Source organism: Neomonachus schauinslandi, chromosome 6, assembly GCF_002201575.2.
Source record: "Neomonachus schauinslandi chromosome 6, ASM220157v2, whole genome shotgun sequence".
NCBI lineage: Eukaryota > Metazoa > Chordata > Mammalia > Carnivora > Phocidae > Neomonachus > Neomonachus schauinslandi.
In genome coordinates this window covers 136,841,638-136,864,779 of record NC_058408.1, presented here as the reverse complement: position 1 = coordinate 136,864,779, position 23,142 = coordinate 136,841,638, and the positions used below count along the sequence as shown (strand labels likewise).

At 34.5% G+C, this 23,142-nt stretch overlaps 1 protein-coding gene across 3 annotated transcripts in view; it reads right to left on the bottom strand.

Annotated features, from left to right (window-relative positions):
* Positions 1-23,142, bottom strand: part of VTI1A (vesicle transport through interaction with t-SNAREs 1A) — a 346,286-nt gene that overhangs the window by 246,503 nt on the left and 76,641 nt on the right. For 2 of the 3 annotated variants that reach the window (XM_044916605.1, XM_044916604.1), the window contains exons 4-6: positions 14,678-14,755; positions 8,235-8,255; positions 3,391-3,475 (exon numbers count right to left, since the gene is read on the bottom strand). In XM_044916605.1, coding sequence (XP_044772540.1) covers positions 3,391-3,475; positions 8,235-8,255; positions 14,678-14,755 — 184 coding nt within the window. The remainder of the gene's footprint in view (positions 1-3,390; positions 3,476-8,234; positions 8,256-14,677; positions 14,756-23,142) is intronic. The other variant, XM_021699588.1, reaches the window with a different exon arrangement.

Genomic DNA, 23,142 nt, shown 5'->3' with positions numbered 1-23,142 from the left:
ATTGGACAAAATAAGTTTTTAAAACATAAGAAATGTTTCAAGAACTTTAGAAGACGAATTTCATTATTTGCTAGGAAGACACCAGTGGTTAAACTAATATGCTTTCTATTCTATTTACATATAACTGATTACATATAATAAACTTTCTTTTATGATATTTGCCAATAATAGTTATCAAATTAATGAATAGAAAAGTTTACAGATTTTTGTTGAAATCTCTTGCCAATAATTTTGAAAGATGACCACTTTTGCTGACAATAACATAAAAATGATGACTTTTACAGAGCCTTCTGTACTTTCTAAGAACTTGAATATATATGACCCCATTTTACTTTATAACAAACTTATGAGATACATAGAATCTGGTGTCAGGTTTCCATTTTGCAAATTAAAAAAAACATACACAGAGAGATTAAGTGATTTTTCAAAGTCACACAGCTGATAAATTACCAGGCCAAATAATGGAGTTGCTCTGTCTTTCTCTAATTCAGTCCATCAGACAATATTTCCCAGATTTTGTGGACAAGTAAAATTTCAAAAAACATTTCAGAGGACCCAAATAGGGTCTTCAATTTTGTTATTTTTCCAGGTAGAGAAAAAAATAAACATATAACTTCTACCTACTATTTGTATCATATCATAAAGCTATCTTATCTTTTATCACCCCCAAATAGGAAAAACATCATCTTAGAAAAAGTGTCCTTTAAATTAATAAAATTTGCCTTATGAGAAAGTTACTACTTTGTAATTTTTTTCTTATTTTGCTGTTGCCTGGCAGAAACTCCTGTTGTGGTCTAAGAACCATTAGACCAATCAATACTCATAAACCATTTCCCTCTTTTGTGCTGTTTCAAGTCTTACTAGCTTTTCTACTTCTTATCCTCCTTGATTTTCATAGTCTTTAAGAAAAAGAAACCAGTAAGTTTTTCCTTTTGAAAGACGTTGTTCTTCTACTAATACTAATAACAAAATGATTAGCACCATAAGTTTACATCACAATCAAAACACAGGGCTGTTGGCTGACCAGGTGTGACCAGGCTGAGGGCTAGCAGGGAAGCAGGAAATGCAAAAACAACATGGCGCCTGTCACAGTGACTTTTTCCCCATACTACTTTAGTAAGAAGCAAGAACAGGACAAAGGCCTTGTGTCTGCCTTCTCATTCCTCACTCCACTTTCCAACTCATCTAAGAAAATGTGATGACTCCCGTCTAGGCAAAGGCTGTACCATATCTGTCTTCATTTCCACAAAGCCCACCCTGTTCCTCCTCCCAGACTTGGTTTTATAGTCTGCAAGAACTTCCTAAGCCTTATATAACAAATAGATATCTAATTTTACAAAACTCTATAAACTACCATTGTATTCTACCAAAAAGTCCAAGGGGATGGAGGCTGGTTTTCGGGACACTCTTAAAGTGGCATTTTCCATGTTGACTACATTGATAAGCTGATGTGAATGTTATAATTTAGCACACATCAAAAAGGATAACTATCAAATCCCATTCAATCTTATCCTCTTGATCAATGCAGTATCTGTGATCTTCTTTGATGACTTCCTTAAGCTTTGGGAGGGAAATACATGAATGATATAGTGAAAGAGAAAAGGTAGCCCAATCAGACAAATCAAGTCCTGTGATCAAGTGTCAAAGCAAGAATATCCCCTACCCAACCCAGTCCCTTGTTGTAAGAGACTCACCAATGGGAGGTTTTGTCAAAGAAAGTCCCTTATTGTTCAGTTGGTACAGGGCTACATTCTCCAAGGATGTCAAAGTAACACTTTTTTAAATTCCTTAAACATACACAAATTTCAACCACAATAAAATTTTTTTCTATGAATAGAGAAAGATAAGTGCCTGTATATCATCAAATGACCACAATAATAATATTTATATTTATATAGTTTTACGGTATATAAAATATTTTAGCATATGGTATTATTTCTTAGGAATATTCTAAGATAGGTAATATTATTTCCATTTATTGAAGAAGAAACTGAGACTCAGAGGTTATGTGATTTGCTCAAGGTCACAGAAATAAGAGCTAGAACCCAAGTCTGGTCCTTTGACCTCATCATGTTCAGGGCTCTTTCTGTTATTGACATTCTTCACCAGGACAGTCACTTCTAAAGGTGAGCCCAAGGACAAAAAGAACAAATGAAAGCTGGCTTTTATTCCAATCAGGGCAGAAAGCCAATCTATTAATAATGTCAGAAAGAAGGGCTGCCCACGCTGTTAAAGAATCTTGAGGGGTTATGGTTTTCTTTAGCTTCCTCACCATTACTAGAATGCTAATGCCATTTGTGTTCTTCCCATTCAGTTCCTTAGAAGTCATCACACAGTAAGCCAGTATAGGATAGCCATGAACTCAGGGCGAGAGAAAACACCCGCCATTCACACACACACACACACACACACACACACACACACACACTATATTTGGAATCGTTTTCATTATACCTGTTCTTCCTAAATAAACATTTTTATGACACTAGATTTAAAATATCAATGGAATCATTGTTAACCACATATTTTTGTGGCTTACATACTGGGCAAGAACTATCCAAACTATGTAAAATAAATTTTATACAATCTGTACTTCACAAAACAAAACAACAAAGATAGCTAAATTATCAGAAATGGATGACTATGCAGGGGCTAACAGATATTTATTTACTGTGTAAAAAACTACAGTCATTGCATGAAACATTTGTAATGAAAAAGCTTGTCTGTTTTAAGTAGACAAGTCTTAGAAGTCAAATTAGGGCTGTATTTTCTGAAATTAATAACTAGTGTTAATTCAAACCAAAAGTTTGGACAGTATTAACTAATGCTAATAAGATTATCATGAACATTAGCCTTGCTGCTTACTATGACTTTTCTTTGTCCATATCTAATTATGGTTTTTAAAAAACAAAACCAAATAGAACCACTAGGAATCATTTTCAACACCAGGACGAATAAGGTAAGCTGGATATTGTTACTTCTTTGCCCCTAGTTCACATCATTTAGACTGATTAAAATGTTAATTTTTACATATGTGAATAAATGTAAAGGAGCAAACACCTGGAGACTGCACTGTGTGCTAGCAATCATTGCGGGTGGGTAAACTGACAACATGTAACTGCATATTAAGACAAATGTAGAATTGAGACAAAGTATTCCATCTCTTTTCAGATGTATACTTTTAAACCTCAGGAACTGTTTTCAGTAGATGTCATGCCTTTTAACTTGAAAAAAGATAAGCGCAAATAAGCTCCCAATTGTCTCCCCAATATGTAAACCACATCTCGGGCTGCTGTCTCTGCTACTCCTTTGAAGTTTCCCTGAAATGTCATGTGTTGTGAAGACTGCTGTGCATAAGCAAGACAATTTGCTCACTCTCAGAATTCTTACCGGTTTCCACTGCTATTTGGTATCCAGCCTCTAGTCTCCGAGATGACCTTTCCAGCCTCTCTGTGTTATCGAGCAGATGTGCCCTCTGAAAAAGAAAAAGGAAAAAAAATCAGACGGCCGTCTACAATGTTCTTTTTTTGCCTTAAAAAAATTAATGCCTTTATATGCCCTAACATTTCTGGGCGGGGGTGGGGGGTGGGGGTGGGAGTCACCACGCATTATAGATAATTTTTAGCAAATCTCCTATGGGCAGATTTCCAATCAATTGTTTGTGTATGGACCATCCACTTTTTTTTGTTTTAAAAGGCAGACTCATATTGTATATGGCCACACGAATCTTATTCCCCAACACAGAAATGTACGAAGACGCAAGTCAACTGGATCTTTCCTTTTTCAGCAGAGTAGACAGATGAGACACTTGCATAGATTTATGATCCCTATTTTGTATTTATTTTTTATAAAATGCCATCAGTTAAAAAACTCATTTGTTCCTTTGATTCCCGCAGATAGGAATTTTTAAAGAGGAACTTTATTTTCAAGAGAATGCCCTCCAATTTTGGATGTGTGGAAGATGCCATATAGAACAACATTCACTACTAGAACAGAATATTAAACAGTAGATCTAGTGTTAAGACAACTCAGGCAATCACCAAGGAACAAGAGAAATCTTCCTCCGTGCACATAGGTGCACAAAAATGTGGGTTTGTTCCCAAATATAGGACACTAGATTGAAGGTGAACTTCTAACACCCACTGTTTTAAACTGAACTAAAATGATAATAATTATATGCATTCTTTTATGTTATAAATTAATGGGGGAAATGAGAGGATTTTCCCCAAATTCTCAACTTCCCAACTTTCTTTTCTACACTGAGGCTGGTTTTTTTTGGTTTTTATCCATAATGATCAGTCACTAGATCTATTCAGGTTGACCAACAGATTTATAAATTAATCATGGCTGTGAACGAGTAAGAATACATGTATGCACGTGTGTGTGTATGTGTGTGTACAGATGCACATATGTCTGGATACTTAGAAATATATGAATACGTGTATCTGTATATTTCAGTGTGTGTACATGCATACACGTATTTGTATAAATTCGTACTTTCCCCCCTCAACTCAGTTTTGGTATCTGGTCAAATGGAAAGGAAAAATGCAACCACAACTTCCATAACTTTGTGTTGTTGACAGATGTCATTTAAAATCGAAGAAATGCTTTCTAATAATAATAAAAAAGGAGGTGCCACACATATTATCTGAGTGGCTGTCGAGCGAAACGATCTACCTTGCTCTAATGAGCCCCCATGGATTGTGGAGATGCAAGCTGTATTGACATGCACACTTAAGCTAATACACCTAGACCAGTGCCTCCAAGCTCTAGCAGCCAGGGATGCTGACAGAATATCTCGCTTCCATCTTCAAAGAAAGGAAGTGATTAGTATGTTATCATTACCATTCAAAACGTGATTTCCTTATTCCCTCCCGGCATAGGTGACACATCTGAGATGCGGCCAGACGTTGGAGGCAGCTAAAGCCACATCAAAGCTTTCCTTGAAAATTTTTTTTGGGGGGAAGGGCCTGGGGGGGGCGGGGGCTGGGGGGAAGAATCATTAAAACAATGCATTTAGAACAGAGAGATAGGACCTGATGTGAAGGTCAGGAAAGCTGCAACAACAGTCTATAATAATTAATAGAGTTGTCTAATACACAGTGGAGAAATTAAGAGAAAAGCTGTCCCTCCCTCTGCAAATAAATAAATAAATAAAAAACCTAAATAAATAAAAGGGAGAAGGAAGGAATGCTTATATCATGAAAATGCTAAATCACTGAAGGCTGTAATTGAGAAAAAGAAAAGCAAGTGGAGTTCTCTGTGTTTGGTATATATGACTATTTTTAAATAAAATTAAACACTTTACTCAGCTTATCAAAAATACCTTTCTTCCTCCTAATTTTCCCTACATGCAGGTTTTGGGAGTAGGGATTATTCTTCTCTTCTCTGAATATTGTTTTCTACCTTAACAAAGGACTTAATTTCAAACTGGTAATTCTCTAAAAAGATATTTGATTTGTGAAATCAAGAGTAAATCTGAATTTTAATTCAGAATAACAGAACAAAAATTTTTGGTTCATTTTCATATTGGATGAAATCCCTAAATTAAAAGAAAACACTAAGCTACTACAGATTTAAAAAAAAATCAATACTGGAAATGGACAGTCTAATTATATGATAACAGATAACATAAGAAACAAGGAATTTAAATCTAGAATGATTCTTGGAATTCCACGAAAGAGAGCCAAAACAGATTATTAAGTGTATGGCTCTAATGGGGAGCAAAATTTCTAAAAGAAATTTACAAAAAAATGCATATTCCTAAATAATGGAAGTAACTCTTCTTCAGGACAGTTTAATTTTATCAGAGTAAATCTGCACACAAGAGGACTACCAGTTTACCAGCAGCTTTCCAGCAGGACCTCACTTTGTATTTTGGAAGCTCTTCACTTAAGTCAAGCTAAAATCAAGTTCTTGTAACAGCTGTGCTATTTACATTGTTCCCTTAGTTGTGCATTGCCCTGGTCTCTGAAAATGAAAGGAAATACACTACAGTAGCAGCTGATGCTTTCAACTTGCCCCCACACTCCATCCCAAACTCATTCTCTCACCCTCTCCTCAGCCCTTTCAAAGCAGGTAAGTGAAGCTGTGCAGGAGCTTCAGACAGAGCTCAACTTGCGTGAGGAGCTGTGCAATGTGGGGAGCTGGAGATGCAGGATTCAGACGGAGGGCTCAGCACAGCCAACACCAACCAGTTCAGCTCCCTGTACACACCAGCCTGCCTCCAAGCATGCCCGGTTCCCAGACCTGAGCCGAGAGAGAGAACATCCCAAGGAAGGGATGGGGCATACTTTGTATCCAAACACAACCAAACGTCCTATTTTGAAGCAGACGAACGCTTGTGTTCTTAGGAGAGGTACAAGGAGGAAATCTGGGGTACATTCACTGTTTGATTACTATTAGAATCCTGGCTGAGAAACAATCTCTTCTGAGCAAACCATATACTAAGGCACTGTCATCATCATAATCTATTTTACAAATATCAATGCTACATCCATATCAAAGACTGTTAAAAGAATATTCCAGAGCATATTATTCTATTAGTTGAATGATCTAATTCTTCCAAGTACAATTCCATTCCAGGTTATAGTTTTGGAAACATGCAGTTCAGAGCCATTATTGATGAAACTGTTGCTATAGGCACAACAAAAGAATTAAGCCAAAAATGATGATAAAACATATTTTAAAAGAAATGCAGATGTGATGTTTTCAGCTCTCAGAATTAAGATTTCTAAGTCCACACAACTCAGCTTAACAAAATTAATCTGTCAAAAATGCTGATTGTAATAAGGCCTAATATTTTATTAATTATATTCACTAAATTCAGAAGAGCTTTGTGCAGTTTCTTCACATACAGGTTTTAGAGTCTATTGTTAGTTCCATTAAGATTTGAAAATTCAGATTCTTCACCTAAGCATGAGCATATGCAAATACATATAAGCAGATACTCTGTCTTGCAGGAAAATAATGTTGAGTATCACCCACCTCAGGAATAATCTCATACACCAAAACTGTAATTGATTATATTCATTTAGTATATACATCTGCTTCCACAAAAAAAAAAAAAAAAAAACAAGAAGGTTAGAAGGTAAGGGTTTTATATATTTTCACCCTTTATTTTATAAATCATTATTACTTTTACTAAGAGAGGACGTCACTTGAGCATCTTAAGTCAAAAGAGGTGGTGAAAACCATGTCTACAAGCCTCTCATTTAGCATTCACGTCAGCTATAGAATGATGACATACCAATAAAAAAATTCTAGGAAAACCTAATCAATGCAGTCAATCTAAACTCAAAAATAATTCGCGGTACTCTTTATAAGCAATTAGACAGCTTTCAAATTGCAACTTGGGCCATTATTTTATGCCCTAATATAAAAGTAACAAAACTCAACTTCACTAAGTAAAAAATATAACTGTTTTATCTCTGAAAAAGAGTACCAAAACATATTTGTTAAGTTTGGCTTAATTAAACAAAACAAAACAAACAAAAAACAAGACCAGAATCATTCAACATCCCTCACTGATACACGGAGGAAATGATAAACATTGCTGTAAATATTTGCTGGGCCACTAAAAAGTCCGGAGCTGCATTATAAAACAGGCCAGCAACTCAGAAAAGTGAGAACTCACTTGGGTGCTATTTCCTACAAAAAGGAAAGTGTTTAACAATGAGGAGAACTTTGGCTATTCTTAAGTATCTGTGTACACAGACTAGTAGAGCATTTATAACATATGTGTGTTTCCCTAAAAGGAAAATAGATTCATGATATCTTGTGTTGAACCTAAGAATTTTGGGTGAGGGAAAAGAGTCTACTTTAAAAGAATTTTCAGTAAATTGGAATGTCAGAAAAAAAAAATTTTTAATCATATTGACTTCTTTGAAAAACCAATATAAATAAAACAAACCTGAAGTTAGTCTACATAATACTTGGATAAAGTTTTAAGACATCCCTTTATTTTTCTTCCCTTTTTTGGCCTTTAAAATATGAATTTTCTCCGGATGCCAACCAACAATGATCACTGTGATAGGCATGATTAGGGCTTACTTGTTTTTTTAAAAGATAGTCAGCAGAGAACATTTCCAGCCATATAATCAATACTTTTGCTATGTGTAAATTTTCCTGGAAAAAAAATGAACCCAAAGATCTTACTTCAGATTTAGAAACTCAATTTTATAGGAAAAAGCAGAATTTAAAAAAAAAAAAAAGGCAAGCTAGGAAGTACTCACCTCTTCACGTAATTTTATCAACTGCAACATGAATGCACAAAAAAAAAGATAAAAAGGAAAGAAATGGCAGGAAAGAAAGATCAGTTGTGTGACAGGATACAGAATTAACATTGACAATTTATCTGTTTACATGTTTAGCATTTAAAAATCACAGACAAACACATTAAAAGAACCTAAACATAGACTACATGCAGAGTTTTTTGAACGAATAAAGATCACTTTCTCACACTGTCACATTAAACAAAGAGAATAGTGTGAAATTCTCTTTTAAAGTACATCTAAGACACCATCATGAAATAAAGGGGAACGGCTTCATAGAAGTCTATATTATAAAGAAAAAAACAAGTTTACTGTTCCTCTCTTCTAAGAATGTACCACTGAAGAGGTTTTGTATATACAAGTTTTCAGGATGTTTTTCTATTTTGAATCTTGACAACTGATTTCAGATTTTACCTACAAATGAAAACAATTAATAGTCCATGCTTTTGTCCCAATAAATATTTAAAACAAATAATTATGTTAGTTAACATCATACATGGGCCCACTCTAGAAATAGGATTGTATTTGGAGGTAACATTATTTTAATTGGAAATAAAGCATGCCAGGAGAGATAATATTTAGGACATAGTATCAAAATATTTCACTATCCTTAGAAATATTGTGTATATCAGAGTTAATTTCTAGGATTTGTTTTGCATAAGAAGCTACTGCAATCACATGGTTGTTGTTTTTTTTAATTTTTGAAGTTTCTTCATTTTTCAATTTTCTTCATCTTGTAAATTGGGCCATCTCAAAGCCATGAACTATGAGCTCTTATTTCATTTGTACTTCAGTCTGTTCTCACTGAAGTCAAACCAAAAAACCACCCTTTACTTGTTAGTAAATTCCCTGTGATAATGTTTTAATTCTCCTCTGTAGAACATGTTTTACTTACTTTAAATATAACAGATAAAACAAGTTATTTAACTCTTTAGAAACTAGAAAATGGATATAACCATATATCTGGCTCATTCTTTGTGTGTCTCTGTATGTGTGTATGTGTGTGTGTGTGTGTGCGCGCGCGCACGCAAGCTGGGGGTGTGTGTATGTTTCACAGTATTCTAAATCAAATATCATTGTGTAGTTGAGATGACTGCCATAGTTTCTGCGATGAATAGAAACTGAAACCTATGTTGTGAAAGACTATAAACCACATTCTAAGGCTGAAATTTGCATCCTCAGCAATTCAGGTCTACAACTGATAATTTTTAAACATCCAAATATCTGTAACATCTGTTATAACACTTGACATATACAGGCCAATAAATTAAACTATTGCTTTGGGAGAAAACGTGCCACGAATTGCTCACTCTCTAAAAGTATCATGTTTACTATAGCCCGGCTTTCTCAATGCTTAATGCTGTTTTTGTCTCCACAAGGAAGGCAGTATGTATTCCAGCTTATTCTGTTATTTTATTTGTTATATGAAAAGTATTTCAAGTCCAAAGAATGAGATTTCAAAATTGTTATGAATCTTTTATAGAAAGGGTACAGAATCTATTCCATAATGTCTCACAATGCACTTAGTGAAAATGAAAGTTTTAATATAGTCTTTTCAAAATATACAAGAAGTTGTAATTATTTTTAATTAATATTCTCTCAACAACCATCCAGTGCCTATGAGTCAAGCATCCTGTTTCATGTGAAAGGTTACCATTCTTCTCAAGAAGAAGGAAAATTTTAAACTAAAATACCTGGCTTATCATATATAGGGATCTTTCTCTTTGCTATCTGAACATCATGGGAGAAAAAGGCAAACATTAATTCTCAGGAAGAGACGATCTGGGAATTGATCGCACAGCTATTTTTTCTTTCTGGGGGCACCATTCTTCAGTTGACTATGATACTTAAAGGGCCAAAGTTTAAAACTACTCCTCTGCAATTGAGACCATTTGGGGCATGCCACCCTGCCATAATCAATGAGTGTTTAAAAATGCTACCCATTTGTTTTTTCAATAGGTTCCAAACAAAAAACGTTCTATCTTGTTTGTGCTGCATGGCTGCATTCAAGCTCTACACCGGATTTGTAGCTAAGCTAGGTAATGGGAGGGGTTTTAATCTTTATCTTTTTTTTTTTTTTTTTTTTGTTAGTCTGGGAGTTTTCATTCAAGTAAACAAAAGATGGTCTATTTTTGAAAATTAACAATGCTTAGACTAGACTGAAAGTAGTGATTTTGTATTTTATTGAGTTACTAGCTCCATCATTGGCAACTTGAAAATGTGCCATGCCACCATGTTGAGTTACGATAATCAACATCTTTTTTGAAACAAAGATTTTTTTTCCCCCAATGCAGAATTTGATACAAGCGGTAATCTGTTCCTTTGTGGGCTGAAAAAATCTGGTTTACGCTGGTTTGAACCAGTGGAATCTCTTGTGGTTAAGCCTTCTGCTGTGGCTAAAATCAAAACTGCACTGCAGCGCATGTGAGGGTTCATGCGCGCGCGCCTGTGTGTGTGTGTGTGTGTGTGTGAGAGAGAGTGTGAGGTGCGTCACGTGACCCCCAGAACTACCGATTTTTTTTTTTAAGCTGATAACGCCACTGCCGTCTCTGTCCGCATACAGATAACGAATAAATGCTGAACTCTATTAAACGCCCTTTACACATTATCGTGGGTCGAACACACAATTTTCTGAACTTACGATGACAGTCTATTTATTTCGCTATAAACCCTCAGCACGTAACGAACAGATTTGTGCCTGGTAATGATCTGCTCTGCCAGGGCTATATGAAATGATACCGACCTTCTTTAGATCTTGGGGAATTAAATTGACCGACTTCACCCCCTGGTCTGTAGCTGAAGTTTGACACACTTTATGCACAGCAAGCCCAAATCGGAACTTAAGAGAACCTTGCGTTAAAAAATTAAGCAATCATATCTGCTAAATACTGCTTTACCACAAAAATTTCAGCATGTTTAGGAATATCCTACTCCTTAGACATGTATTTGAACCTTCTATTTAGGATTTACTAAAATTTCGTTTACTCACATTTATTCACCAATCAATATAATTTTGCATACGGAAATTGAGAGACCATTAGGGTTCAAAAGTAGAGTCTGGAACATTTTATGTGCCCCATCATCATACTCCACTATGAAGGGGATTAGGGGATTTACTTCTGTAAGATTTTTTTTTCCTTTCCTGAGAATGGTTTTCATGAAACTAAAGGTAACAATTACTAAAGTTTCCACTCTAAATACAGCACTACTACATTTCAAAAACTCAACTCTCTCAAAGAATTAAAATCTTGCCATATGGAATGGAAAACATGGTATTTTAAAATAATAGAATGATAATGCCTAAGACAATAGTCCTTGGAAAGCTGATGACCCAACAATACTCGAATGTGCAAAGTAGGTAATTTTGTCCCTTTTTGTAAATGAGGGATGAGCCATATTTGATTGCATGAAATGGATATGAATCAGAAATGAATTTATACAAAGCAATTAATTGGGAATTAAATGAAATTGTGTACTGTATGAGGGACATTAATGATGCACTTGAAAAATTCTTAATTGCTGAAATCTTGACATTTCTAATCATGTCAGAAATGTTTATATAAGAGTAAATTAATATACTTTATAGTTAATTGACAGATTATGTGTCTAACAGGTTTTAGATGCCTAAAAAAATGCATTATAAATGGCCAGAATGAGAAATAATAGCTATGGCATTCACATTTGCCTAAATCTGTACAAAGAAGCCACTATAGGGAGGATGTGTATGTTGTATTGAAAATAACTAGTCAGTAGTTAATTTTACCTATTTGCAACCATTGTTATAATTCTTTATTATTTTCCTTTTTCTGATTTATAATTTTTAAAAATTGAGATACATCCCAATTTCAGTGAAACGTATATTTTTGTCTCATTTTATTTACCTCCAAGTTTTTTCTGTATATTAAAAGTTTATCCTAAATATTACATGGCTACAAAGTTCTGAAAGTCAATTTATCAACAATTAACTTGAAGATAATCTTAGTTGTGGGCAGGAAATATTTTCTTATATAAATTATAGATAATCCTACCCAGAAAAAAAAGAACGATCTTCTCAGCCCCTGAGCTATAAAAATTAATATAAAAAGCCAACTTAAAATCTTTTCTTCCTTTAAAGAAAGGGCTTCTGTTTTGATTCCACAGTCTGAATGAATACTGATGCAGAATAAAGAGTTATTCTCAAGTGACCATTCCTGACTAAGGGATGTGTTTTAGTTTGAGGGATTTAAATTCCTGTATTATGACAAAAAGCCCCACAACAAAATTTAATCATTTCATTATGGAATAGAAATTTTGTTATAGTTAGCAACAAAATATCCAGGAATTTAAGTGTAGTCTTTTTGAACTTTCAAACCTAATTTGAATTTTGGACTGAAAAGTTCACATAACTAATAATCTAACAGTTACACTGTCTCATGACTATAATTTATCATATTCTATTTATTGAAGTGACAGCTCCTTACAACTTAACTTCAGGTTCTCCAAGCACATTCAGAATTTGTAAGTTTGATTTATACAAGTCCAGAGGAAATCTCTGCGTAATCACTTTAAAGTGACAGGAATATAATTTGAAAAATTCAGAAAATACGAACTCTATTTTTGCGGAATATTTTTCTTTAGGCATAAAAAAAAATCATACTTATATGTACGTGAGGCAAATGTTTTAGGCATATAAAATGTCCATTAAGAGAAGTGAACATGCTTTAAAAAAAAAAAAAAAGGAATCCCTGTCAGAGTACTACAACATCTATTGGAGTAAAGGAGTCTGACTTAGACAGGAACACCCCTTCCTTTCTATTTCCTCTATATTAAGCAGTAGTTTCAAATGAAGGAAAGATCTATAGCTTTCTAGAGAACTGACATGGGAACTACGCATTCACTTTTTGCAAAAAAAGAGAATGCTTTTTTTTTTTTTGCAGTAAAGATATGAAATAAAATTATGATTCATTCAAGAGATATGAACAATCTAAATCTCACTTAAAATAGGAAGAAAATATTTTTTCTCTCATCCTCAAGTTATTTAATCTATTATGAGTAAAACCCTTTATCCCACCACCCTTTTATGTTTGATGTGCTCCTTATTTTTTTTCTCTTAGCCGTTCTCACATTTCAATCAGGGAAGCTGAAATCCCAAGTCAAATCTTAACGTGTTTACATGTCTAAACTCAAGCTGATAACATCCAAATAGTGGATGAGGTGAGATCTTTCCCAAAACAAATATAATCAGCTCAGTGATTCTTCTCCCCCCTCCTTTTTTTGGGTGGATGGATGGGGGCCTTAATCACATAAGCAACATCCCATTTACAATATTAACATTAGAGTAGATAGTAATATAGTTTCAGCATATGTAGACCTGTAATATAATCTGTTTGAAATGGTAAATATAATTATACAAGTTTTATAATGTGTATCAATATATTATGTTTTACTATCTTATTAAAATTGTGGTTTACTCAATGAACGATTTATGTTCATTTTCATTTAGGCAGAGTAGAGACCTTTACAATACTTGCCAAAGGAATATTAATAAACACATTCAGGTCTTGCTTCTGAAGTTCCCATCATTTATTTTCTCTAAAAGTGTCAAAGAGAGTAAGTCACTAGGGTTATTTGAGACATTTTAAAAGTCATCTCTACACTGAGGTTCTTAAAACATTTTTTTAAGTCATATACATTATCTACAAGAATTAATGAAGTCTCCAGTATTAATTCAAAGGAAGAAGTGGGACATTAATTAGACTCATGGCACTGCTGTGTGATCCAATGAGAACTGACAGCCAAGTTGTAAGGCCCTTTTAAGAAGAAACTGTATCTTATTTTTTGCCTATGCAGATCTTAAACTGTAGAAAGAATTTTCCTATTATTATTATTATTATTTGACAGAAGCAGGACCTCTATATGAGTATCTAAGTTCCACACTGGTGCTCACAATTTGCATTTTGGTGAATGTATTTTAAGAAGCTCCACAATGGGAGACTGAGCTGCCCTGTTGAATTTTGAAAGCTTACTTTCATTTGTTTTGCTGCAAGTGTTGATTTAATTATACTGCATTATTATCAAAGCTGCATTATGTACTTTTTTATTCCTTTTACATGTGTTTGAGGTGAAGACCTTGGCTTTGTCTGCAAACAGTGTGTTTCAAGTTATTCCTTAAGTACTAAATAATAAAGAAAAGAGAAGAAAAGATTTTTTAAAAGATAGCAGACAGTGATCACAAGGTAAAGGGTTAAATGTAAGATCTCCAAGAAACATTTTGAAGTTGATTAAGACTCCAGCTTTGCATTAAACAGTATCGCTTCCACATGAGTTGCTGCTAATACTGTTAAGGAGCAGCTTGAGAGCCCAGTGTGCCAGTGACCTCCTTCACCCTCCAGCCACCCACCGGGCCTTCCTCATTAGCATTCTACCTGGTTCTCCGAGGAATTCCCATCATCCCCTAGGAGCTCATTCCGTACTTCGTCACTGTAGGCGATCCGTGACCTTTTCTATAAAACAAAACAAAAAGGGAGAGAGTGAGATGAACGTTAGAAAGTAAAGGCTTCGGAGCATTATTGGTATCAAGGCTGATCATCTCAAACCTCGAGAGCCCCCTAATGGAAACCTATTTGCTAAGATCTGCAAAGCAAAGTTGTGTAAAGTTCTTGAACTTGAGAAGTTTAATGTAAATTAGAAGTTTTTCAAATGTCAGTAATGAAAGAAAACTCTGCATTGTGTAAGTATTCCATTAATATTCACAAGTGGATCAGAACTGGTATGTTATTCCATACATAGTCATTCAAATAAGACCACTAAACTAGAGGAAATAAAGCTATATAAACTGTCTACTGGCAAAAATCACCAGATTGTAATTAAGACAAGTGTATACGGGGGTCTTTAAAATTGTGGCAGGAAATGAACTTTAGAATATAGGTCTTTTAAAATTGCTAATTCTAGGATAATATTATGACTCCAACTGTACACTGGAATGCCTGGAAAATAGTTCATCTCTGTCTCCTGCATTGTTGTGATGTTACTAGCCAGAAAGATATGGAATTTAAAAGTCTACCCCGTTTCCAAACAATAACTTAAATGTCCCCAAGCCCTCCTCAAATAATAGCCTAAGGAAAAGTAATGTGTGTGTGTGTGTGTGTGTGTGTGTGTGTGTGTGTGTGTGAAAACAAATTAAATTTCCCAATCCCAGTAAATAAAGGCAAGTGGGCTGAGTCAACCATTCTCAATCCCAGTAAATAAAGACAAGTGGGCTATGAGTCAACATTTCACTCAGTGAAATTTTGTTTTATAAGAAATCGACCTTGACCTGTAAAGTCAGAGGGATATGTGTCTATAAGCAATTCATGAATTATCTAAATGTATACACATCTGGAAAAGCTAAAAGGCTCTGAAAGTTAGTTGTGAAGCTAGAGTGCCATCCTCAGATCCTCCTTCAGCATCACCCTCTCAGATCCAAATGCAGATTTACAGGTTACTTTGCTGCCTTTTTCTGCTTCTGAACTAAGCAAAAAGAGTCAATTTAAAAATGGCAGCTGGGAAATAGTAATCTTGTCTCACTTGCAGGCTACAGTTTAGGCTTCAACATTTCGTACTTGTTCAACTATGATCTGAAAAAGTATTGTAGTTTAAAAAGGACTATTCATAATTCTTGAGCAGAAGTCAACAAGATTTTTAATTAGATTTTTATATACTAGTAAGTTACACTGCTTTGCAACATGGAGGTCATAATATCTTAAATGTGAAATCATACTAGAATTTAAAAGGACTTCTAACAAGAAAACCCAGTAGATTTTGAATCATTTTAAAGTTGCAGCCTTTCTCAATTGGGGTTCTTTATCTGAACCACAAAATGGAAAACTATTTTAGTGACTATTTTCTCAATCTATCAAGGATGGTACATAAGAGAGAGTTTAGTTCATTACATAGACTAGAAGCCTAAGAATATAGGTCTTTTAAAATTGCTAATTCTAGGATAATATTATGACTCCAACTGTACACTGGAATGCCTGGAAAATAGTTCATCTCTGTCTCCTGCATTGTTGTGATGTTACTAGCCAGAAAGATATGGAATTTAAAAGTCCACCCCGTTTCCAAACAATAACTTAAATGTCCCCAAGCCCTCCTCAAATAATAGCCTAAGGAAAAGTAATGTGTGTGTGTGTGTGTGTGTGTGTGTGTGTGTGTGAAAACAAATTAAATTTCCCAATCCCAGTAAATAAAGGCAAGTGGGCTGAGTCAACCATTCTCAATCCCAGTAAATAAAGACAAGTGGGCTATGAGTCAACATTTCACTCAGTGAAATTTTGTTTTATAAGAAATCAACCTTGACCTGTAAAGTCAGATCTGAAAAAGTATTGTAGTTTAAAAAGGACTATTCATAATTCTTGAGCAGAAGTCAACTCTCCTGCAGAACCTAGTTGAAAAAGGCTGACTGGAGTGTAAATAAAAATAAACAAATCTAGACATCCCTTTATTTTTTTTTCAAAAAACAAATCATTCTCATGGAATTCTCAAGATCACTTTGATTAAACTGAAACTAGAACCTGTACTCATTCTACCACACAAAATTTCCTCCCCATTTTATTACCCTTTGAATGCACTCAGGAAAAAGATGCAAAAACTGCAAAATGTTTCAGTAGAAAGGAGATGATGGCATCCCTTCTCTGCCCTGAGTCTCTACCCCAAGCCCCCTTCTCTGCTGCAAGTGTATCTCTTGTACCTTAGCAAATGCAGTAAGTCTGTAAATAGATAAATAAAACCAACAATGTTGCAGAGGACAAAGTAGCAAAGTTAAGTCATTAGCCTGAGGTTAGTAATGACATCTATATCAGATGTCTTAACAATTCAGGAGTGAACCAACTCATTCACTTGTGAACATGCCAGACTTCTTACCACCACAAACTGCATATATTAAGCCTGCTTCTCTTATTGTATTTACTGAAGCTACTATTAATTATTTCTATAGACTTCATACAGAATTGTATTGAAAAATGCTTAACTGCAAGGTCAGTATACCTCATGGCCTTACAACAATATTTAGATCAAGCCAAACCTTTCTTTTGCCCATTTGGAGATCCCCACTACAGTAGTTTCAAACTAGCTAAGCAAAAGTATTTTACAGCATTAAAGGAAATGAGAACCTTTAAACAGGCTGTGGTATCAGAGCTGCCTTTTTAATTATTCATTTCATCACTATGGGGGACTAAAACATTCCACAGTATGCAAGAGTATCATATGGAGATTGTTTTTGTTTTCCCCCCTTTCACCAAAATACCAACAAATTGGCATAGATTGTTCAATTACATTATATTCTTATTTTGATTTACTAAACTTCAAAAGAAGAAGAAAATTACAAACATGTATCCCTAAATATCTACTCTTGTTTTGGTGAGAATCCATTGCTTTTGAAAACCAGTGTAGAGAGTGTACGCTGTTTAAGAGTGTACATGTTCAGCAACAGAGGAGAACTAAGGATTTATCCACAGTTGAAAGGTGGTCCCTATATATGTCAGTCTTTACTATTGGGATGGTAAAAACTGGTCATTTGGATGGCTTTCTGGATGTAATTAAGCAAATGATATGCTGAGTTTATAAAATATTCTCTGATTAAACTAACTTCTCTTAAAAGAATTTTTAAAAAGCTCATTTCAAATATCAGAAATAGTTCTTCTTGAAAATGATGCAACTGATGCAGAAAATCGAGCTCTTTACACTGGATATCATTTTACATTTTTTAAAAAAAAATTAAGACTTTGTTTTATTAAGAGTTATATTTAAATGCCTGACATTGGTATTTTCTCCTAATTATTTTGTGGTTTGAAATTTTAAGTAAGCTGATTGTAATCAGCTATAATTTAGCCTGCAGGATCATCACTAAACTGACTGAATTCCAAAAAAGGCAAATTCCTGTGAATGACAAACTGCTTATTTTATTGATAATTTCCCTCCAAAACATCAATAAATAATTTTACCTTTTGTGTTATTTTTAATAACCTCACTCTCTATTACTAAGTACTATGTATATTTTAATTCAGATGACTCAAAGTTAATGAAGCTGAAACATCAGCTGTATCTTGATAAACTAAAATATTTTTACTTTATCATCAACTGTATAAAATTTGTACTTTAGCCAAATGCAAGCATGAGAATTTGAGCTGGAAATGTCACACACTCAGCTACAGTTTGAAGGAACCCAATTCATAATGCATTTTATAAATAGTTAATGACTTCTATACATAAGCTAACCAGGCAAATCAAGAAATTGTCAACATTTTTAGTCTTAGTTGTCAGTTACCACTGTCTACTCGTGCTTTATATGTGGCTTCTGGAGAAGACAGAAAGTCTATGCAGTGTGTAATCTATTGCAATTTCAGGTCTGTACCATACGGGTGGAAAGCTTCGACTGACAATATTTGCCACACACACACACACACACACACACAGAGTTAAATACAAGAGCATTTCTCACTTTTAGTTGTGTGTTTGTGTAAGGCTTATTCCTTCTAACTTATACTAAACTTAGGTGGACTAGACACAGTTGGGCAGAAAAATCTACAGACCATATATGAATTACGGAAAGAATATGGCAAATTAACAATTGACTGTTATCCCTAAAAAGTTAGACACACAAAGTTTCGATGCCTATTTTAAACTGATGACAAAAGTGAGTCCTTCATTATGAAAGTGAGGATTTCAGATTCCAAGCAGTTTTCACTTGATATACTGATACTGATTGGCTGATTTTCAACACCGATTGGCTGATTTTCTTAAAGCCAAGTTCAATCAGATACACTTGGCCAGTTCTGTCTGGAAATTTGGTTTGAAACAATCTGTCTACTTGACCCAAGCCTTAATATTTCCCAACTGAACTGAGTATGTTTCTGGATAGGCACTGCTAGACTACAAACAAGATGAATTAACTTAGCTGAAACTAATTAAGAACTGTGATCTGTGGTGCAGCCTTCTATATGATTCTACATGTGAAACAGGGTACACATAGCCAGAATGAGGATTCTACAACCCACCACTCACATAAGCATAACAATGCAGTTGGTTTATTACTAAAGCGTATATGAGAATTTAATTTCCACAGCGTGCACATGGCAAAGCAATTGCTTAAATTGCCTCACCTGGGAATTTAATACAATGTTATCATCAGACCAGCCACATTGTAAATAGATTTATAATGCTTTCCATGTGCTGCACTCTGTTGCATATGAATTAAGTAATGATCTGGTATTACAATAAAATCAGCTAGTTCCCACACCTGGCAGACAGGATATTTCACTAAATTAATACCCATACAGCTACATCACAAGGCAGGGGAGAGGAAACCATCTCTAAGGCATTTGACTTGAGCTTTACATGGGAGGCAAACACTCCATGGCTATGTAGAATGTCACTATGTTGAATGGGTTGCTCAAGACAATCTGTTTCTAACATCTGTATCACAGAATTAAGACTTTCTCATTCCCATTCAATTTTGGCCTAATTTTCTTCATTCAGTACTTTAATTACTAATCAGCAATCCGCAACATTCACAAACACTAAGAAAGCCCTTTATTCTAATCTATGTGCTGCAGACAGCCAAATAATTGATACAAAGTGCAGTATGGTTTTGGTAAGTAATGAAAGAACAGCTTGTCTCACTCCATAATCAAATTGGTCTATAGAAGAAATGGTTAATAGATTTCTCCATAGGTCTAAAACAAATTACCCAGTCTGGCCAGACTTTTCCATTGCTTCTACCATGTCTTTCAATCTCCATATATTTAATAATGCCCAAAGTTACCAGGTGATTAGAAACTGTTATGCTTTCATAGCCAAAGAATTTAACTGGTCTAAAGAATTTAACTGCTCCTGTTACAATTAACACTTAGGGATATCTTACAGAATACCATGAAATTATATTTATTAGCTAGTCATATAATCGCTGGCATTCATTCCTTACTGAATTCTAGCTGGTTCGAATTAAATAATATCATACTTCTGTAATGCCCAGATGGCATTTTCTAAAATGCATCTATCTTTGGCACAAAGCATTCCATTTTTAACCTCACTTCTATTTCTCTATGACCAATTTCAGCTTTTCATACACACTCCACCCCTGACCCAGGACTTTAAAAAGCTCATCAATCCAGGAGAGGAAACTTACATTTTGGAGAAAAAAAAAATAAAAAGGAAGTTATGAAATTTTGTTCATCACAGTGTTCTCTGTGCCACATTAATTTCTAGCATAAAAAACAATTTAAGATTAAAACATACCATCCTACATGATTTAGGTAAAGGGAAAGTATACTGTTAGGTAAATGTTAGATCCTTGGAAAGTAGTTAGGATGAAAAAGCACAGGGCACTGAGCAAAGAGAACAGAGGTAACATTTCAGTATGTGATCTTGGTCAAATTAAGTTTTCTATCACTTTCTTCAATATCTAAAATAGCAACAATATTTATTTCTCAGGGCTGTTGCGTGAATTTAAATATTATAAACAAATGGAAACCTATCATAATACCTTGGATGTGATAACCTTGCAAAAGACATTCAACTAAATATTAGTTGGTAATATTGGGAAGGATGCAATAAAACCTATACACATATATGCCTGAGAGTATAAATTCGTGTATCTTCCCTAGAAAATGATGTGTCAATATATACCAAAAGCAACCTTAAAAACTTCATATTATTTAACTCAGTAAGTCTACTACATTGTTTTGCCCAATTTCCTATTTTGTGATGTTACCATTTTTGGATGACTTTCAGTGGGAAAAACTTTACTGCATTTCTTTAATGTTATCAGAGAAAGTAGGTTCCAATCTGTTTCTTCTAAGTAATCATTCCACTAAACATGGCTTGCTCCTGCTCAAGGGACTGTTTAGAGTTAAAGTTCAAGCTCATTCGCTGGAAAGTGCACATGCCACATGTCACCAATATTGTAGCATTCATAAAGGGAAAGCACACTTTCTATCTATCGTAAACTCATGGCCAATGGACCATATGCAAGCCACCAGAGAGAAAATACTAGCATGCCCTGCTACTAGTCTACCAACAGTTGGAAAAGCAGGTTAACATGAGAACACTGAAAGAATCCATTGTTCTTAGTATGTAATACCAGGAAAAGATATTTAAATTTTTTTTTGAAAAAAAATGTCTTTCTACCATAATCACTTTCATTTATTACTTTTGCTTATACTTGCAAAAACATTTTACATGTTTGAAGTGGATATTTATGTTTTGGCTTACACAATGAGCTAGATTATACCACATTTTTATTTTTTAAAAAATTTATCTATAATATCACCTGTGACTATTTATATGCATATAATGAGGTTATATATATATACATACACATACAGGCTCACACAAACCCATATGCAATCCATATGGAATAATAAGTCTATTTGTACTTCACAATGCTAGAATAGACCTTTATTTATACTAGGAACTCTGACCACATTGCTGCTACATCATTTAATGATTTGCAAAACAGAGAGCTCAGAAATCATGTACTGTACTTCTTCATTTCCTCCTCCAGCAATTCTAAACTTAAGCCTAAAATTTAAGTTTAGCATTGGTGTTTCAAAATGCTGTGTGAGTTAGTATCATGGCCTCACTTGCTTACATATGCTTGTAGTTTACGACTTTCACATTGCTATTGAACACAGTGTGGCTGTGTCTTAAATCATGTTAGCTTGTCAATCAATAATTAAGTTACTTCATTCAGAAAATCAGCTCATGATAGAATGCCCAGATGTTGTTGTCAACATCTGGAATAGTGTAAGTTTTCAGTCGAGGAAATTTAGTTCTTTAAAATCTTTCTGAATATAAAATAAAATAACTCCATAGACTATATTTGAAATAATCAAAATGTCAAAATGTTTATTTATTGTTTTGATAATAAAAACATATACATACCCTATGCACTTCCACTGGAAAAATGATACTCTGATAGATGAATGCTATATAGCAGATGCTTCATTTGTATTTTTAAAAGAACTACTGAAATACAGTATACAAATTACATAATTAATTGCTGTATGTGGGTATCCCTACGTAATCTGCTTAGCATTAGAAAGGAAAAGCAATCATTCATTGAAAACCTGTCCATAGCCATAATTTCATGTGATCTAGATATCCAAGAGCAAATGATCTCAATGATTCTGTAACTGACACTAAGATATCTCAGAAAGAACAGAATTGACATGAGGCATCATCTAGACCAGACTTCCATATTTAGAGATGAAGAGTTCTAAGCCAGGTGAGTGATCTCCCCAAGGCCACACACTTGGGAAAGACTAGGCAGAAGAAGGATGCAATCTGTTTCCCAATGTCAGTGCTCTATTTACTTTACCACACCACCTTTCATTTTACCAAACCACCATGGCAGACTGGGGCCGTCTTACTGCTCCTTCCCCAAGGCAGGTTTGGCTGCACTATTCACTTGGTTCTAGGAATTTATCATCAGCTATGAATTGATTAGTCTGTAGGTTTTGTTTCTTGTCACCTGCTTCCAAAATAAACAAACAAAAAACAACTTATACATTGTTGTCAACATCTGGAATCTTGACAGTAATAAATTTGCAAGTTCAAGGGTGATGAATGCTTAAGGCAGAATGTTTTAAATCACAGAATAAAACGTCTGATCTGAGGATGAGTCACGACCACATTTATGGGTGTAATTTAGATATGTTTCAAGAGTAATCTTCAAAGGCTCCGCCATAAAGCACCAATAATCTACCCACATGGCAGGAGAGAAGCTGCACTGGTTATTAAGGTGTGTAAGAACTGCCTTCTTGGCCATGGGATCTGGTGACTCCCTATACAGTTACTCTACAATTTTAGACTGGAACCAGCCATCTCATGAGCAAACAATTTTTACAATATT